At 48.4% G+C, this 14,228-nt stretch overlaps 1 protein-coding gene across 1 annotated transcript in view; it reads right to left on the bottom strand.

The window, feature by feature from the left end:
- The window catches only part of SLIT3 (slit guidance ligand 3), a 602,543-nt gene that overhangs the window by 107,631 nt on the left and 480,684 nt on the right, over nt 1-14,228 (bottom strand). The window contains exons 11-12 of the mRNA XM_014786114.2: nt 11,579-11,650; nt 7,871-7,942 (exon numbers count right to left, since the gene is read on the bottom strand). Coding sequence (XP_014641600.2) covers nt 7,871-7,942; nt 11,579-11,650 — 144 coding nt within the window. The remainder of the gene's footprint in view (nt 1-7,870; nt 7,943-11,578; nt 11,651-14,228) is intronic.

The raw sequence follows: 14,228 nt of genomic DNA, 5'->3' as shown, positions 1-14,228 counted from the left end.
AGCAGAGACAGCAACATCCCTTATGCAAGATGGGATGCTCCAGCTTGCCTCATTCAAGAGGTTGCCTGATACTCAAACTCAAAACTTAGATCTTAGAAACGCAAAAGCTTAGATCTGCCCCAAGTAGATCTCAGCTTGATCTGCTATTGGATCCATGAGTTGGGTGGTTGGGGACATACTGAATATTACACCAGAAGCAGATCCAACCATCTTTTGGGATCACCTGCTCCCAGACTCACTTGCCAAAGGAACCTCAGAGGTCATATAAAGAAATAGAGGGGCCAGCACGGTGGCGCAAGCAGTTAAGTGCGTGTGCTCTGCTGCGGTGGCCCGGGATTCGCAGGTTCGGATCCTGGGCACGCACTCATGCACTGCTTCTTAAGCCATGCTGTGGCGGTGTCCCATATAAAGTAGAGGAAGCTGGCCACGGATGTTAGCTCAGGGCCAATCTTCCTCAAGAAAAAAGGGAGGATTGGCATCAGATGTTAGCTCAGGGCTAGTCCTCCTCAAAAAAAAAAAAGAAAAAAAGAAATAGAGAGGGATGGTCTGCGACAACCAGGCCAGGTGAACAGCAGGGGACACATGACCTAACAGGTAATGAGCACTACATGTGACCAGGTACCTGCCAAGCACCTTACACATATTAACTTACTGAATCTTCCCACAGCCCTACGAGGTGCTTTCTCCACCTGACAGATGACACCTCTGGGGCTCAGAAAGCTTAAGTCCCTTTGACCAAAGTCACACAACTAGTAAGTGGTAGGTTGAGATTTGGATGCTATCTTAGTTCAAAGACTGCACTTCGGGCCGGCCCCATGGCTTAGCGGTTAAGTGTGCGCGCTCCACTACTGGCGGTCCGGGTTCGGATCCCGGGCGTGCACCGACGCACCGCTTCTCTGGCCATGCTGAGGCCGCGTGCCACATACAGCAACTAGAAGGATGTGCGACTATGACATGCTTTGGGGGAAAAAAAGGAGGAGGATTGGCAATAGATGCTAGCTCAGAGCCGGTCTTCCTCAGCAAAAAGAGGAAGATTAGCATGGATGTTAGCTCAGGGCTGATCTTCCTCTCTCTCTCTCACACACACACACACACACACACACACACACACAAAATAGACTGCACTCCCATCCATTCTGCCACCCCGATGTCCACTAAGGGACTGCGGGAATCACCTAATGCTTATGGGAGGAGGCAGAAGCACGTGCTTTGTAGCCACTCCCATTAACTTAGTGATGATTCAACAATAAAACAAAACAAAAAGCGCCGTGCTCCCGTCAGAGGAAATTAAGGAGTGTGGCACACCCGAGAGCAGGAGTACTCGTACATCACCCTCCAAATTTATTTCCAAGTGTCAGCTCCGCGAGGCCCTCCGCCACCCCCCTCTTCCCAGAGCACTTTCGGCTTTCACATATGTTCCATGTCAAGAGGTATTAGCACTCAGCCCGTTGACCAACCAACATAACGATGCTACTGAGAGATAATCTTTTCCAGGAGTCGTTGCCTTCAGGAAAAGCAAGGCAGGAAACAGAAGCCATTGAGAGCCAGAGAGCTGAACTTGAAGGGGAATGAAATATCCCGAGTCTGGGCTAAGGAGGGCTCTCGTGACTCAAGTCCTTCTGCTAGGGGACAGCGCCTGGCCTGGCCAGAAAAGTCCCAGGTGCTGTCATCACTCAGCAGCTTACAGTTCCAGTCATTCGGGGTCCAGGTAACACAGGGAGATGGGCCACAGGAGGGAAATGAGGTGCACCCTAATCTGTGAAAAGGACCCATACACCCAGTCTCCCTACAGAGGCCAATGGAGCAGAAGGCCTCTGAGGCCCCATTGTTAGCTACTGCCCTTGCCCACATCTCCTCCTCAGTGAAGACTCCCCTGGGGCTCACAGGCCTTTGCTGCGAGGCTTGGAAAACACAAACATCTGGAGTCAGGTTTAATGATAAATTGCATTAAATCACCTTGGCAACCCCAGAGGTTCACATGTTGATTCAGTGGCCTAGAGCTATCATTCCGAGTTATCTTCTCTACACCTGCCCCGGGGTCTGCGGAAGACAGTGGTTATGTTACTCTTCCTACTTATACGGGGTTTGTCTGGAAATGCCAAAAGCAGATTCCAAACTCCGGAGTACAAGGTCTTCTCAGGAAACCGGTGCCAAGAAAGAGTGCAGCGGCCCCTTCCTGGAGAATAAGTAAACCCCTTCCAGGAAAGACCAGGGGATAGGAAGATGGGTGCAGGCTCCTGCCAAGGGGGTGCTTCGTGGAGTCTCCTTTTCCTAAAGCAAGCTGGGGAGTCAGCTTCTGTCTCATAAGCACTCAGATGCAGACACAGGGGAGGAAAGATGGTACCAACAACCGCGGGGCATCACCCTTTCTCTGGCTCCACCAGGAGCGGAATAATTTTTAAAGAATGGGTTATAAACGCTCTTTGTTATTAAAAAACAAAAGTTGTCTGTATGTCCCTGGAAGTATTTACTATTAGTGAGTATAAACTATTAGTGGCATAAACTATTAGTGAGGACGCCAATTAGGAGAGCTCTTCTGGACCCTTGATTAAGCAGGATATGGAGTCAAACCCCTCTCATTAATGTGTCTTCCTCTTTTTTTTTTTTTATTTCTCTAGTATTAACCCTCTGTCATCCTGAATTTCTTTATCCATTAATTGTAATAAGGACCACTCTCACGCCTTAGAACAAACATCCTCTCATCCTTCCCCTACAACCTATGGGGGATTTATTTTGACCTTCAGCAACCTACTGAGGCTGGACACAGGAAGGAACCTGGTGCCACGAGGTCAAGGAACTCTGACCCTGCCCAGAATCTCCCCTGCACTACTGAACAGGCGCTCTGGGCCACATCATGCTAAACACTCACAAGAGGAAATGGGAGGAGCCCTCCAAGTCCCAACTAGGGGCACAGATGACTCCTCCCCCTCCCCTGGTAATGACTGCACTGCTGGTCAAGGGCTGTGGGTTGTCATGGTGATTCAAACTGCAAATTCAGCAACGCCATCGGGTGGCCTGTCTGAAAAACAGGACCCCCTTCGACTCCACAGACACAGGAGGGCCCTAGGAACAGGGTGCAAGCAACTGGGCTTTCCTATGGCGATCAGAGGGAGGCTGAGAGTCTGAGAGACCAGACATGGGGAGCCATCACCTGCTATCAGGAGATCAAGTGACCTCACATGCCCCTTCCCTCCCCCAACAGCTACTAGAGTGGTCACTTACCTACCAGACTGTTACCTGGTTACTAGTCAGTCCTTTAAGAGGGGTAAACCACTCACTCAATGACCAAAGCATGGAACGATTCCAGAATTTAAGCCTCTTCAGGAGCTTTCCTTAGGAAGCTCCAGGTACATAAGAGAGGCAAGAACTCCTCTCTCAAGAACGCATCTCCAAGTCAGTCTGCTTCTCCTTCTGGGGAGAATTCTCATCCTCTCACCTCAACCCAGTCTGTTAAGGAAAGCAGCTCCTCGATTGGCCTGTGACAGGGCTCAGGGCAAACGTTAGTGGGATGATGACAAGGAACCAGACGGAGTTCCACAGGAGACAGCAGCCTGTGACTTAGACTTAGGCATAACAAGAGGAGCTGATTAAGTCAGTTCAGCAGCACCCCCCCGTTGGCCTGAGCCGTGAGGAATTCTCGTTCCACGTATCACAAAACTAACTCTGCAGAGCTGCCTGTGACTGGGTCTAAAGCAGAAGTCTCCGGCATGGACTCCAGAATCAGATGGCCTGGGTTCCAATGCTGCATCACTTCCGTGCTAAGAGACAACGGCCAAGTTACTTAACCTTTCAGTTCCTTAGTTTCCCCATCTGTAAAATGGGCCTTTCAACAATACCTTTCTCTTAGCATTGTTGCAAAGATGAGATGAGATGATGCATATGAAATTGCTTAGCACAGGTTCTGGAGCATATTAAGCATTCAATAAATGTAAGCTGCTATTATTAGCAGCAGTAGTAATACTTGTGAAACAGCTGGTGAGGGAAAGTGAGCCATAGGGAGTGAAGTTTTGCTCACTGCTCTGTAATTGGCATGTTGCTTGGCAAACTCCAAGATCCTCAAATGGTCTTGTCTGCCTTCCAAGAAAATCGAACAACAGGTGCCTGGGTTGTCTTAACTTATTCCAGCCCCAAGACAGTCTGGTTTGGTTTAAGACCTCCTGGAGCAGGCTTAACATCGACCACGGCCAGCATTTACATGACAGCTTCCACCTCAAATGACTGCCCGCCTCACTTGAGTGACTTTCCTATACACACCATGCAATCAATGAGCACTAAATGAATGCTCTTTATTCCCTGGGGGAGCTGTAACAATGCAGCTTGCAGATGCCCATCAGAAGAGGAAGTGACAGCTCTAGAAACACACTGACCGCTTTTCTGGCTTTGGGGAGGACTGACCTCTGAGGCACAAGGTGAGGGATCTGGGGCACTCCAGCTGGCTGCATACCCAGGATCACTATCTCCACAGATGTCCCAGGAGCCCAGGAGCCTGGGTGGGCAGGGGAATGGAGAGGAACAGGAGCATCCACCCTAAGTTTCCAGTGAGGAAGGAGACAGATGGAGCCTGGGAGAAGAGGTGAGGTCACTGCTCTGGTAATCCAGCTGCTCCCATCCTTGGAGTTGGGAGCATGTGCCCAGTGGCATGTCCTGTCCTAACCTTGGATTCTGAGAACCCTCTATGTGGGATATTTCAGTTCTCACCAGTTTAGGAGGAAGTCTCTAAACACATTTCTTCTTGTCCAAATGGGCACCTGAATCACTTCCCAGCAGCCTGTTTTAAGGAGGGAAGCTGACAGATAACCTTGCATTCCACCAATACTATACATATAAAGGTTGTTACTAATAACCAGTGCATGTGTGTTTGTACAACGAATGTCTGCAGGAACTGAACCTGTTTAAGTACAGGGAGGCATACTAGCTATTTTCAAACATTTGAAGCCTTTTCTGAGTTTCCCAGAAGCCACTACTGAGGTTTAGTATAAGAAAAAGCTTCCTAACCTCCTAAGTATGCTGTGATGACTTATCACAGAAACCATCACAAATAAGTGATAGAAGATTTGTCAGGGAGGGCATGGGAGGCGTTTCTGCACCAGCCGGGGGGAAGGAGCACTGAAGTTCCTTGGAACTCTAAGCTTTTGGATCTTAAACTAAAGAAGGTGACTCTTGCAAGGCTGACACCCAGAGGACAGGCTGTCAGGTTTAGGAGGTCATTCCCAGGACTGCTGAGGCTCATCCATGCGGACCCATTTGCTGCAGCCTCTGAGAAACTCTGTAGCCTGAGACATTCTACCAGTGCTTGCCATCAGCCCAAACGAACATGTTAAGAAAATGACCCGGGGGGCTGGGTATATACCAGGCTGGGCGAGTTTGGTGGGATGGCTGAAAAGTTTGGAGAAACGGGGAGAGGGCGGCGGGCAGGACAACCAACTACAATGTACCCACTTTACTAGCGGCAGGATCCTGACAAGTGCCAGAAAGGAGATATCCAAGATCACTTCGTGTGGCAGAGGCAGCTTTGTGATGCACCAATAATTTGAGAGACAGAGAGAGAAGAAAAAACACAAACCTCTCGCAAAAAGCCTTCGAGTCAAAGGAGAGGAAATTACCCAGACTATCAGGGTATTCTAATCAAAGCCTTCTTATCACAGTGTCTCCAGTCTAACAAGGAGAAATCCAATCTACAGTGGGCTGAATGCTAAATTAGATCTAATCAGGACCTGCTTTCCAACTGCTCAACAGCAGGTCAAAACCCAACGACGGCTACAGTTGCTGGTTCTTTCTGGAAAGTGAGCCTGCCTGAGTTGTGTCAACTCTGGTCTCAAGAGAGGGGGGGATGCTTCGTCTTTACTCCCAGCTACTCAATTCCATCTGCTCAAAATGGTGACATTAAACTTCAGTTCCTTCCAGGCCCATGCAAAGTCCTGTTAGTTCTATTCACTCATGACTACTGTCAGCTCGGAGCTGGGATACATTTCCTTTTTGAAAAACATGTATTTATTGAATCTGCTACATGCCCTGCACTGTGCCAGGTGCTTTGATGCATGCTATGTTTCTCCTTAGTGCATGCAAGGGCATTTTCCTTTCCATGCTAAATGCACAGATTGTAAAGGATATTCACTCCAGCCCAGTGGAACACAATACTCCCAAATCTACCTCAAGGCCGACGTTATTGTTACTCTTCTTTCAAGGGATTAATAGCTACAGTTAACTAGCCTTATGGTGGCAGTTATAACTTACAGTTTCTTTGCTACAAGCAAAGAACACCATCTGTGAAACACCCAGCTCCCTGCAGAGCCCTGGCATGTCATTCTAACAAATCACTTCAAAGGCCCACTGAATCCTGAGACCTTTGAACATGAATTTCCTCACAGAGACACAGAGTGAGACAGACATGGAGACAGAGGTGGGGGAGATGCAGAGAAAAAGATACAGAATTTTCTTTCTCTTGCTTTCTGCTTCATTGAAACAAGCCTGACCACTGCTCTGATGGATGCACTGTCTGGAAATGAGCTGGGCATCTCATCGCAACATGATTCACATTACTGTGTTTTTCTAGGAGAACCTGTCCAGGGCTGAGTCTTAAAGGACATGGGGAGGGTAAAGAGTAAAGGAGTGAGAAGGGAAAGGCTGAGGAAAAGACTCACTTCCTCTGCCTTGAAGAGTCTTTGGGTGTCACCACATGAGATGTTGCCTATTTTCCTCTCTCCTTCCTTGTTCCCGGCCTCCCACTCATTCGGAGACCCGGCCTGACTACGTGGTCTGCAAACTCATACTGTAGCGTCACTTAGCTGGCAAGCAGGGAGGCCCCAGGCCCTTCCTCACTGCCTGGGACTTGGACGTGATTTTAAAAAGACACACACACACACACACACTCAGATACACATCTCTGCAACCATACGTCTTGTGCTATTCAGAGGGCTGGGAGTCCTCTGAGCCAAAGGACCATGTAAACTCTACTCTAGTTTCCATACCTATTTTGCTGGGTGACTGAGGGCAAGTCATTTACCTCTCTGAGACTTGTATTCTCCATTGCTACAGGATACTCAAGATCAATGCCTAATACCAATAGGAATTGTGACGGTCATCGAGCAGACATGGACGTGTATGTGCACACACATACCCTCCCACACCCACAGTACACGTGTGTAGATGCTATGACTGCCTAATCCAAACCAGAGATAATTCTCCCCGATCATAAAATCTTAAAATACAGGATGAGCAAAATTCCTTTCCCCGTCTCTCCATATCAAAGTTCAATTATCTTCTTCAAACATTTAAGCTCAAATGACCAGAATGAAATAAATGCAAATAAATAATCCTAGAGCTTAAAATTCGAGGCAACAACTCTTCCTTTAAATTAAATAAACACTCCCTCTAGCCATATCTTACCCAGATAGAGTCACATCAGTGACTGATTATGCTCTTCTCTAATTATTTCACCCCCCACTACCCTTCTTCATGGTCACCTGTCTATCAGCAGCTCTGTTTCAGCTTTAGTATTAGAATATGGTGTGTGAATGTTCTAGTTCCCTAAATTACTAGCCCATCCCTGCAAGATGCTTCTCCTTGCAGGATTCAGCTCTGGCTTAATTTCTGGCCCCCAAACCTATGGTTAGTGACTCACACCTGGGCCACGCTCCTGAGCTGTACCATTTTGGTTTGTTCACATTGACCTTGGCCTCCCTCTGCCAACTCCCTGGCTCTCCTTCCACCAACAAGAGGCTATGGAGGTGAGGGGCGGATAACTTAGAATGTTTTTTCCTTTTGGCATACATAAAGTCAAAAGTAGAACTCTACAGGGCATGGCTCAAAGTTTGCAGGAACGAGCTGGCATGGTCCCAGAGACACAAAGAGTGACAAAGTTCCTACTCACAGCAGCTGTAGGGACACCAGCCCGTCAAACAGTCCCTTGGCAATCTCGGTGATCTTGTTCCCATAGAGCACCCTGGAAAAGAGTGGAGAAGCAGACTCAGCAGTCACCACGGATGAGAGGCCACTGGAGCCCACTCATGTAGGAGGCCATCACGTTGGCCAACTCTGGCGGTGGGGGGAGGCACATCTCAGAGCATCTCCTTCCCCAGCCCGCCTCATCCCTCCTCCTCACCAGTGAGACAGCAGGCGAGTGCCACTGGGGGCTGGAGGGGCAGGCTGTCTGGGAAGCGAGGAGAAATGGGCTCCATCCTGTTTCACTCCTGGGCAACCCAGTGCAATAAATAATCCACAATAGGAAGCAGCAGTCGCTCTGTGGTGTCTCCCTGAGCTGCTAACATGATTCACACCCTGGCAATAAATAACATATGTGGGAAGCTGGCCAGCCCTGTGTCTTCTTGTCTTCAATGGGTATTGATCAGGCTGAACCCAGCCTATAGAACCTTTCCTTTTAATATCCCGTTGCATCCTAGGAATTCCTGAGCTGAGTCCTTTAATCATCCACTTAGACAGGGCTTGGGTATCTGGGGTCCTATCCAGATGACTCAGGGACTGCTGAGTCAAGGACGGGCTCTCAGGAAAAACTGGGGAGCAAGGAATTGTTATCTTGGAGTGATGGCAGTCTTGACACTCCAGCCTTTGAGTTCCAGGAACCAAGGAACTCTGAATTCTTTACCCCTCTCTCAGGCCTGTGAAAGTCCCTCACACTGGTGTGTCCTATTCATGGGCTGGTCTTTGAGGACTTGTGAGGCTTGGGGAAGCAGCCTACTGTCTGCCTCTCCAGCCCAGTGCTTGGGGGGTCCTGTTGGCCCTCATCACAGGCACTGAAGACACTGGTGGCCTTCTCTGCTCTCACCCATCACACAGACTCTGCTGTCTTTCGGATCTAGCCTCCTCAGAGATGGAGGGTACATAGCTACGGAGGGTTTTGTTGTTGTCGTTTCTTAATTCTCTCTTGGGCCCTGAAGTGCACTGAATGAATGCACTATTCAATCCCTCCTTGGATTGCAAATCCAGGCTGTTATGTGTCTTTGAGAAGGCAAAATATGAGGATGAGGAAATGTTACATGGGAGCGATAAACCAAACCCCCCAGTTTTCCAGACGCCACCAGGATTGAAAAGGGAGCGTCTCGCTCAGCCTGCGGGTGTGTTTCATTAATGTTTCAACAAATTAATGACTAAATAAAAGTCAGCATGATGGCTCAGGCTCACATTTGTAATTCATATTAATGTCCCACTGCTCACTGTGCCAAATGTAGTAATGTCACTGTCTGCTTGTCTCAGCTGATGGCAGAACTTCTGGTGTGGCAGAAGCTGGTGGGTGGTGGGGCCAGGGGTCTTGGGATGGGGGTCCTCCCATCACTCATCATGCATCCATATGGGACATCTCTAAGCATAGTGGTCAACCACTCTGTGGCTCAGGCTGAAGTGGGCTGTGGGTCCACCTCAGGGCATCTGAGTGTAGAACCATCTGGTTTTCCCCCCAGATCTTTCCTTGACTGCCTCCTTTGCACCTTTCAGGTCTGAGCTTAAGCATCTCTTCCACGGAAGCTTCTCCTGAATACTTTTAATTAATGTTTTTTTTGCCACCCGTCAGCCTACTTTTATTTCTTCATCTCTTTTCATTATGTCATATTACTTATATATTTATTTTAAAATTTTTCTGTGCCTCCACCTCCCAGTCCCCTCGAATGTAGGCTCTGTGCATGTGGTGACATTATGTGGCTTGTTCATGGTTGGGTCCCTAGAGCTGAGAACAGCGTCTAGCACAATCAATATTTGTTGAGAGAATGAATGAACAGGTACGGGGTTAAAGGCTTTACTGCCCCTTACCTTGGCTGCTCCTGAGTTTGGACTGGGTGTATTTGTTTTCAAAGCTGCATGAGGCTAAAGGTCTCAGTTCACTGTGTCCAGTTCACTGCCACATTCTCAGTGCCTCTAATACTACTCAGTACACAGTAGGCATCTACTGATGAATGGATGAATGCATAAATTGAAGTGAACGCACTTCACTTAAACAATGCCCCAATATATTTCAGAATTGGCTAGTGGCATGCCAATTTCATGTCTGGCAACCAGATTTTGAATTTCTTTTCTTGCAAGACTGGAAGCATTCACTGTCTTCAGACTGTTCCCGGATCCCAGCAGAGGGAAGCAGACGAGGGGGACGGGAGGGTGGGGGCAGGGCTAGGATCCTGGCAGCACACGGCTGCTCTCCCTTCCTCTCTATGATCTTCAGCACAATAAGCAGACACTAATCTTACACACAATCCTGTCTTTGATATCCCAGCCAGATGTTCTACCCGATAATGAAACTAATTTACTCTGCTAGCAGCAGGCAACAGCTGAATCCCTGTCCTCAGCCCCTTCCCAGTGGGATAGGCCCAGGTGGGGGAAAAATGTGTATCTTGTTACCTGCCCACTCATTAATTAAGCAAACAGGTTGCATAGAGAGGCAGGGGATGCCTCTGAGCATCCTCACTCTTGCCCAGGTGGGCAGGTCACCAAATGATAGAAATAACATCAACTGATGAGACCTTTTTGTATCTTATGTTATCCTTTGAACATTATCTTAAGAGGCAGCATAGCATGGGGATCAAGAGAGTGGTTCTGGAGTCAGACTGCTTGGTCCAAATCCCGCCTCCACCACTGGTGGACCTCAGATAAGTTACATTGATTTATTCAACAAGTTTTATTTTTGCACAATAACTATGTACCAGGTACTGTTTGAGGTGCCAGAGATTCAGCCAGGATCAGAACAGACAAAAACTCCTGTCTGTGTGGAGCTGAGAGCACCCAATTTCTTCAACTGTATAAGAGAGATGAAGACAGAGTCTATATTTTAGGTTGTTATGAGGATTAGACTTGCAAGACTCCTGGAACAGTACCTGGTACACAGTAAGCACTCAATAAGTGTTGCCAGGTATTGTTATCACTGTGATCATGGCCACTACTGAATGTGTGTTAGGCAGGAAAGGTGTCACTGTCCCCTCTTTGCCTGTGAGGAAACATGCTCAAAGACTCAAGTGACGTTCCTGTGCCACCCGGGGTGAGTGACTGAGAGAGTCAGGACAGAGCTCAGGCATTCCTGCCCCTGGGTGGGGGGGGGCCTCTGAACCCCTGCAGGGCAAGGCTTTGGTTCCACCCAGTAGGTTGCCCTAGAGTTTCAAAATCATAGAAGGGAAGGGCTTATAGTATCGGATTGATGCTTTCTCAGAACAATGGCCGTGAGGTTACTTTGGATAAAAAGCCTGAAAATCAGGGGAAGAAAATTAGCCCCTCCCTTGACAAGGCCACGAAATGGGCACATTGGTGATAAACGCACATTACCATTCTCTCCCTCGTTGTCCCTAGAGGGCGCTGCCGAGGCGTGCGGGATGGGAGGAGGGAGTGCGGTCAGAATAGAAGATGCATTTGAATTAGAAGCCAATAACTGGGAAGGCTGCTGGGCACTTAATCAATAAAAATAATGCATTTGGGTTGTAGAAATATTCCCCAGGATCAATTTCCCCTGAAGAAATATTTGTTTCTTTTACCAGGTTGCCACAAGTGTGTAAGGGAACATAAAGCCTTGATAAACACCTCCTGAAAAATATGGACGCATCCCTCTCCCACCCTCCCCCCCCACCCCACGACTCTGCTCCCCACTTACAGCGACGTGAGCGATCGCAGACCCTGGAAGGCATCTGGAGCAATGTCTGATATCTGATTCTTGCTGATGTCTCTAAAAACATTAACCGGAGAGTCTGAGAACACAGCTCAAAGGCGTGATATGGCCATTCCTAAGTGTGATCAAGCATGTGAGGTATTCAAGATGGTGAGAATTAATCACTCAATCAATTTATTCATAGTATAAGGGAAGAGACTTAAAGAGCATTCAGTTCAACTGCCTCATGATAAAATATACTACTTTTGCATCACTCTTTCTTGGCTTTCAGAGAACACTCATCCACGGCATCTCGACTTGGACATACGGCTTGGCACAGGTGAGCCCTCACTCTGTAGGTGAGAAACTGCACCCAAATTAGGGCCTTGTCTTAGGTCACATTACCAAACAATTATAGCATAAATGAAGCAGAAACCAGCCTCACCCAATCACGGGCCATGGTCCCTGTGAACATCATCTTCTTGCCTCATGCCTCAGCAAATACTTATTTTTCTCCCCAAAAGTCCTGAGTCATTTCACTTCCCCAGTGACTTTTCCTCCCTGCCCTGAAAGGAGGTTTTGAACAACGGCTTAAGTCTCTGTCTGGTTTGGTGCATCCTCCAGGCCGTGTGATGTAAGCACATCATGAGATTCTCACGGGATGGCTTTGAGACATGGATCTGTCACTGGCAGTGCTCCTCAGATAGCAGCAAGCCCAGGCTGATGATGTCCAGGGCCTTGGGATAATGTGAGTGAGAGGGATGCTGTGTGTTAGGATTCTAAAACACTGGGCCATGAGGCAGCTAACCTGGTCTTGCTAGTGCCAAGGAATCTCCCTGAACTGGCTCCCGCGTGGACCTGGAGGCTGCCCACTTTCCAGCATCCCAGTGACCTTTCTGAGCACCTACCCTCCAGTTCTTGCTAACGGCACTTCACTGAGGGGGAAGACTTTCTCTCACAGTCATTAGCTCAGGGATGGGGAGATGCTCCAATTTCCAGCGACAATAAATCTCTCCGGTTCTTTTTCTTTAACAAAATAAATCAATGGGTCTTTGCTTTTGTGCAGAAGAGGGGGAGCTGGGGTCTTGGAGGGTCAACAAGGAGGAGACAAGGGAATATCAAGAAGAAAGCACATCTAAACCCCCCCCCCCCAGTCCCAAGCCTCTTAAGCACACTCCTTGGGCCTATTTCTCTCCTCCTTCTAATAGCCTTCAAAAGGGCTTCTCGACAACCTTTTGCCTAGGCCTCTGCTCCCTTCCCTCCCTGTTTCCACAGCCTGTAAGTTGAAAGATACTTCACAGGTTAAGCCTTCTTAGCCACAGCCACGAAGCTTATCCCTTTAGCGGACGAGATTGCCTCTAACAAATCCACAGTTTGTGCTCGCAAACTCGTCAGCTTACACCGGGCTTTGCTTCAGCGCTCCATTTTTGTATAAGGGTCTTAACAAGCAAATGCCTCGGATTATTCTAATTTTCCTCGCCCTCAGCGTGGCTGCCCGGTAGGGCATTTCAGGCAAACAGTCAAGGTGTGTGTTCAGATCAGACTAGTCAGAGGGCCTGGTTTGTTCTTGTTTTCCTGACCATGCAACAACCCTTCAAGGCACTTAGACCTCCAGCCTGCAAGAGGAAGTTCTGGGACCAGTGGGGAAGCCCTCTGCCTTAGCGTTGGGACAGCAAATTGGTTTTCAGCTCACAACTAGACTTCGGACCCACCCCTCTCTACAGCATGAGGTGAGGTGTCTCGTGGTTTTGGAGATGGTGGGGAGTGGACATTGGAGAAATGACAGGTTAGCTGGGAATTGATCCTGGTGGTCACTTCGTCTTAACTCTTAATTCTGCAGGAAGGAAACAGCAGCCCCGAGAGGTGAGGAACCCAGAGCTACAAGTGACTTGACACAGCTATTTAAGTACAGAGCTGGCATCTCAAGTCTCCCTTCCACTTCACTATGATGGACACAGGACGCAGTGGCACTGGACAGGAAGGCAGACTGGGGAAAGCTTCAGCTGCCACCAGTCTCCACGCTTGACCCCTCCCAATCCGCATCAGGTGTGACTCTAGGCGTTTGGGGCAATCTTGACCAGTGGTTCTCAAACTCCACTAGGGTGTTTATTAAAATGTTTATTAAAATCAGACCCACAGAGGGTCTGATTTGGCCAGCTGGGGAGTTGGGTTAGAAATCTGTATATTAACAAATCTCTAGGTGATTCCCATGCAGAAGGTCCCTGGGTCATACTTCAGCCACAGTGTTTTAGAATCTGGTCAGTCTCAGACCTATCCCAGTCCCCTGGGATGTATAAACTGGACGACTGAGAGGGAGTGGCTTTTCCAGACTGTTCAGAACAGAGGTGGCAAATTCCAGAGCCCATAGGGCAAGCAGGGATGTTAAGTGTGAGATGCTAGGAAGTCCTGGGGCCCGTGGACTACTGCTCTACCTAAGAGTGTAGAAATGAAAGAACCCAACACACCAAACGCGTCTGTCTACTAGTTAAGTAACCCTCTAAGACCAAGGGCCTCTCCAGGGCCTTCTACTTTCCCTATAAATGGCTTCTCTACCTTAATACTAGTTTTTACCTGGAAGTTTTTTTGTTTTTTTTTTTTTTGGGCACGGAAGATTGGCCCTGAGCTAACATCTGTTGCCAATCTTCCTCTTTTTGCT

This window comes from Ceratotherium simum, chromosome 4, assembly GCF_057802395.1.
Source record: "Ceratotherium simum simum isolate JZ-2026a chromosome 4, ASM5780239v1, whole genome shotgun sequence".
In the NCBI taxonomy this organism is placed as follows: Eukaryota; Metazoa; Chordata; class Mammalia; order Perissodactyla; family Rhinocerotidae; genus Ceratotherium; species Ceratotherium simum.
Note: the sequence above shows the minus strand (reverse complement) of the source record. Positions and strands in the feature narration are given on the sequence as shown.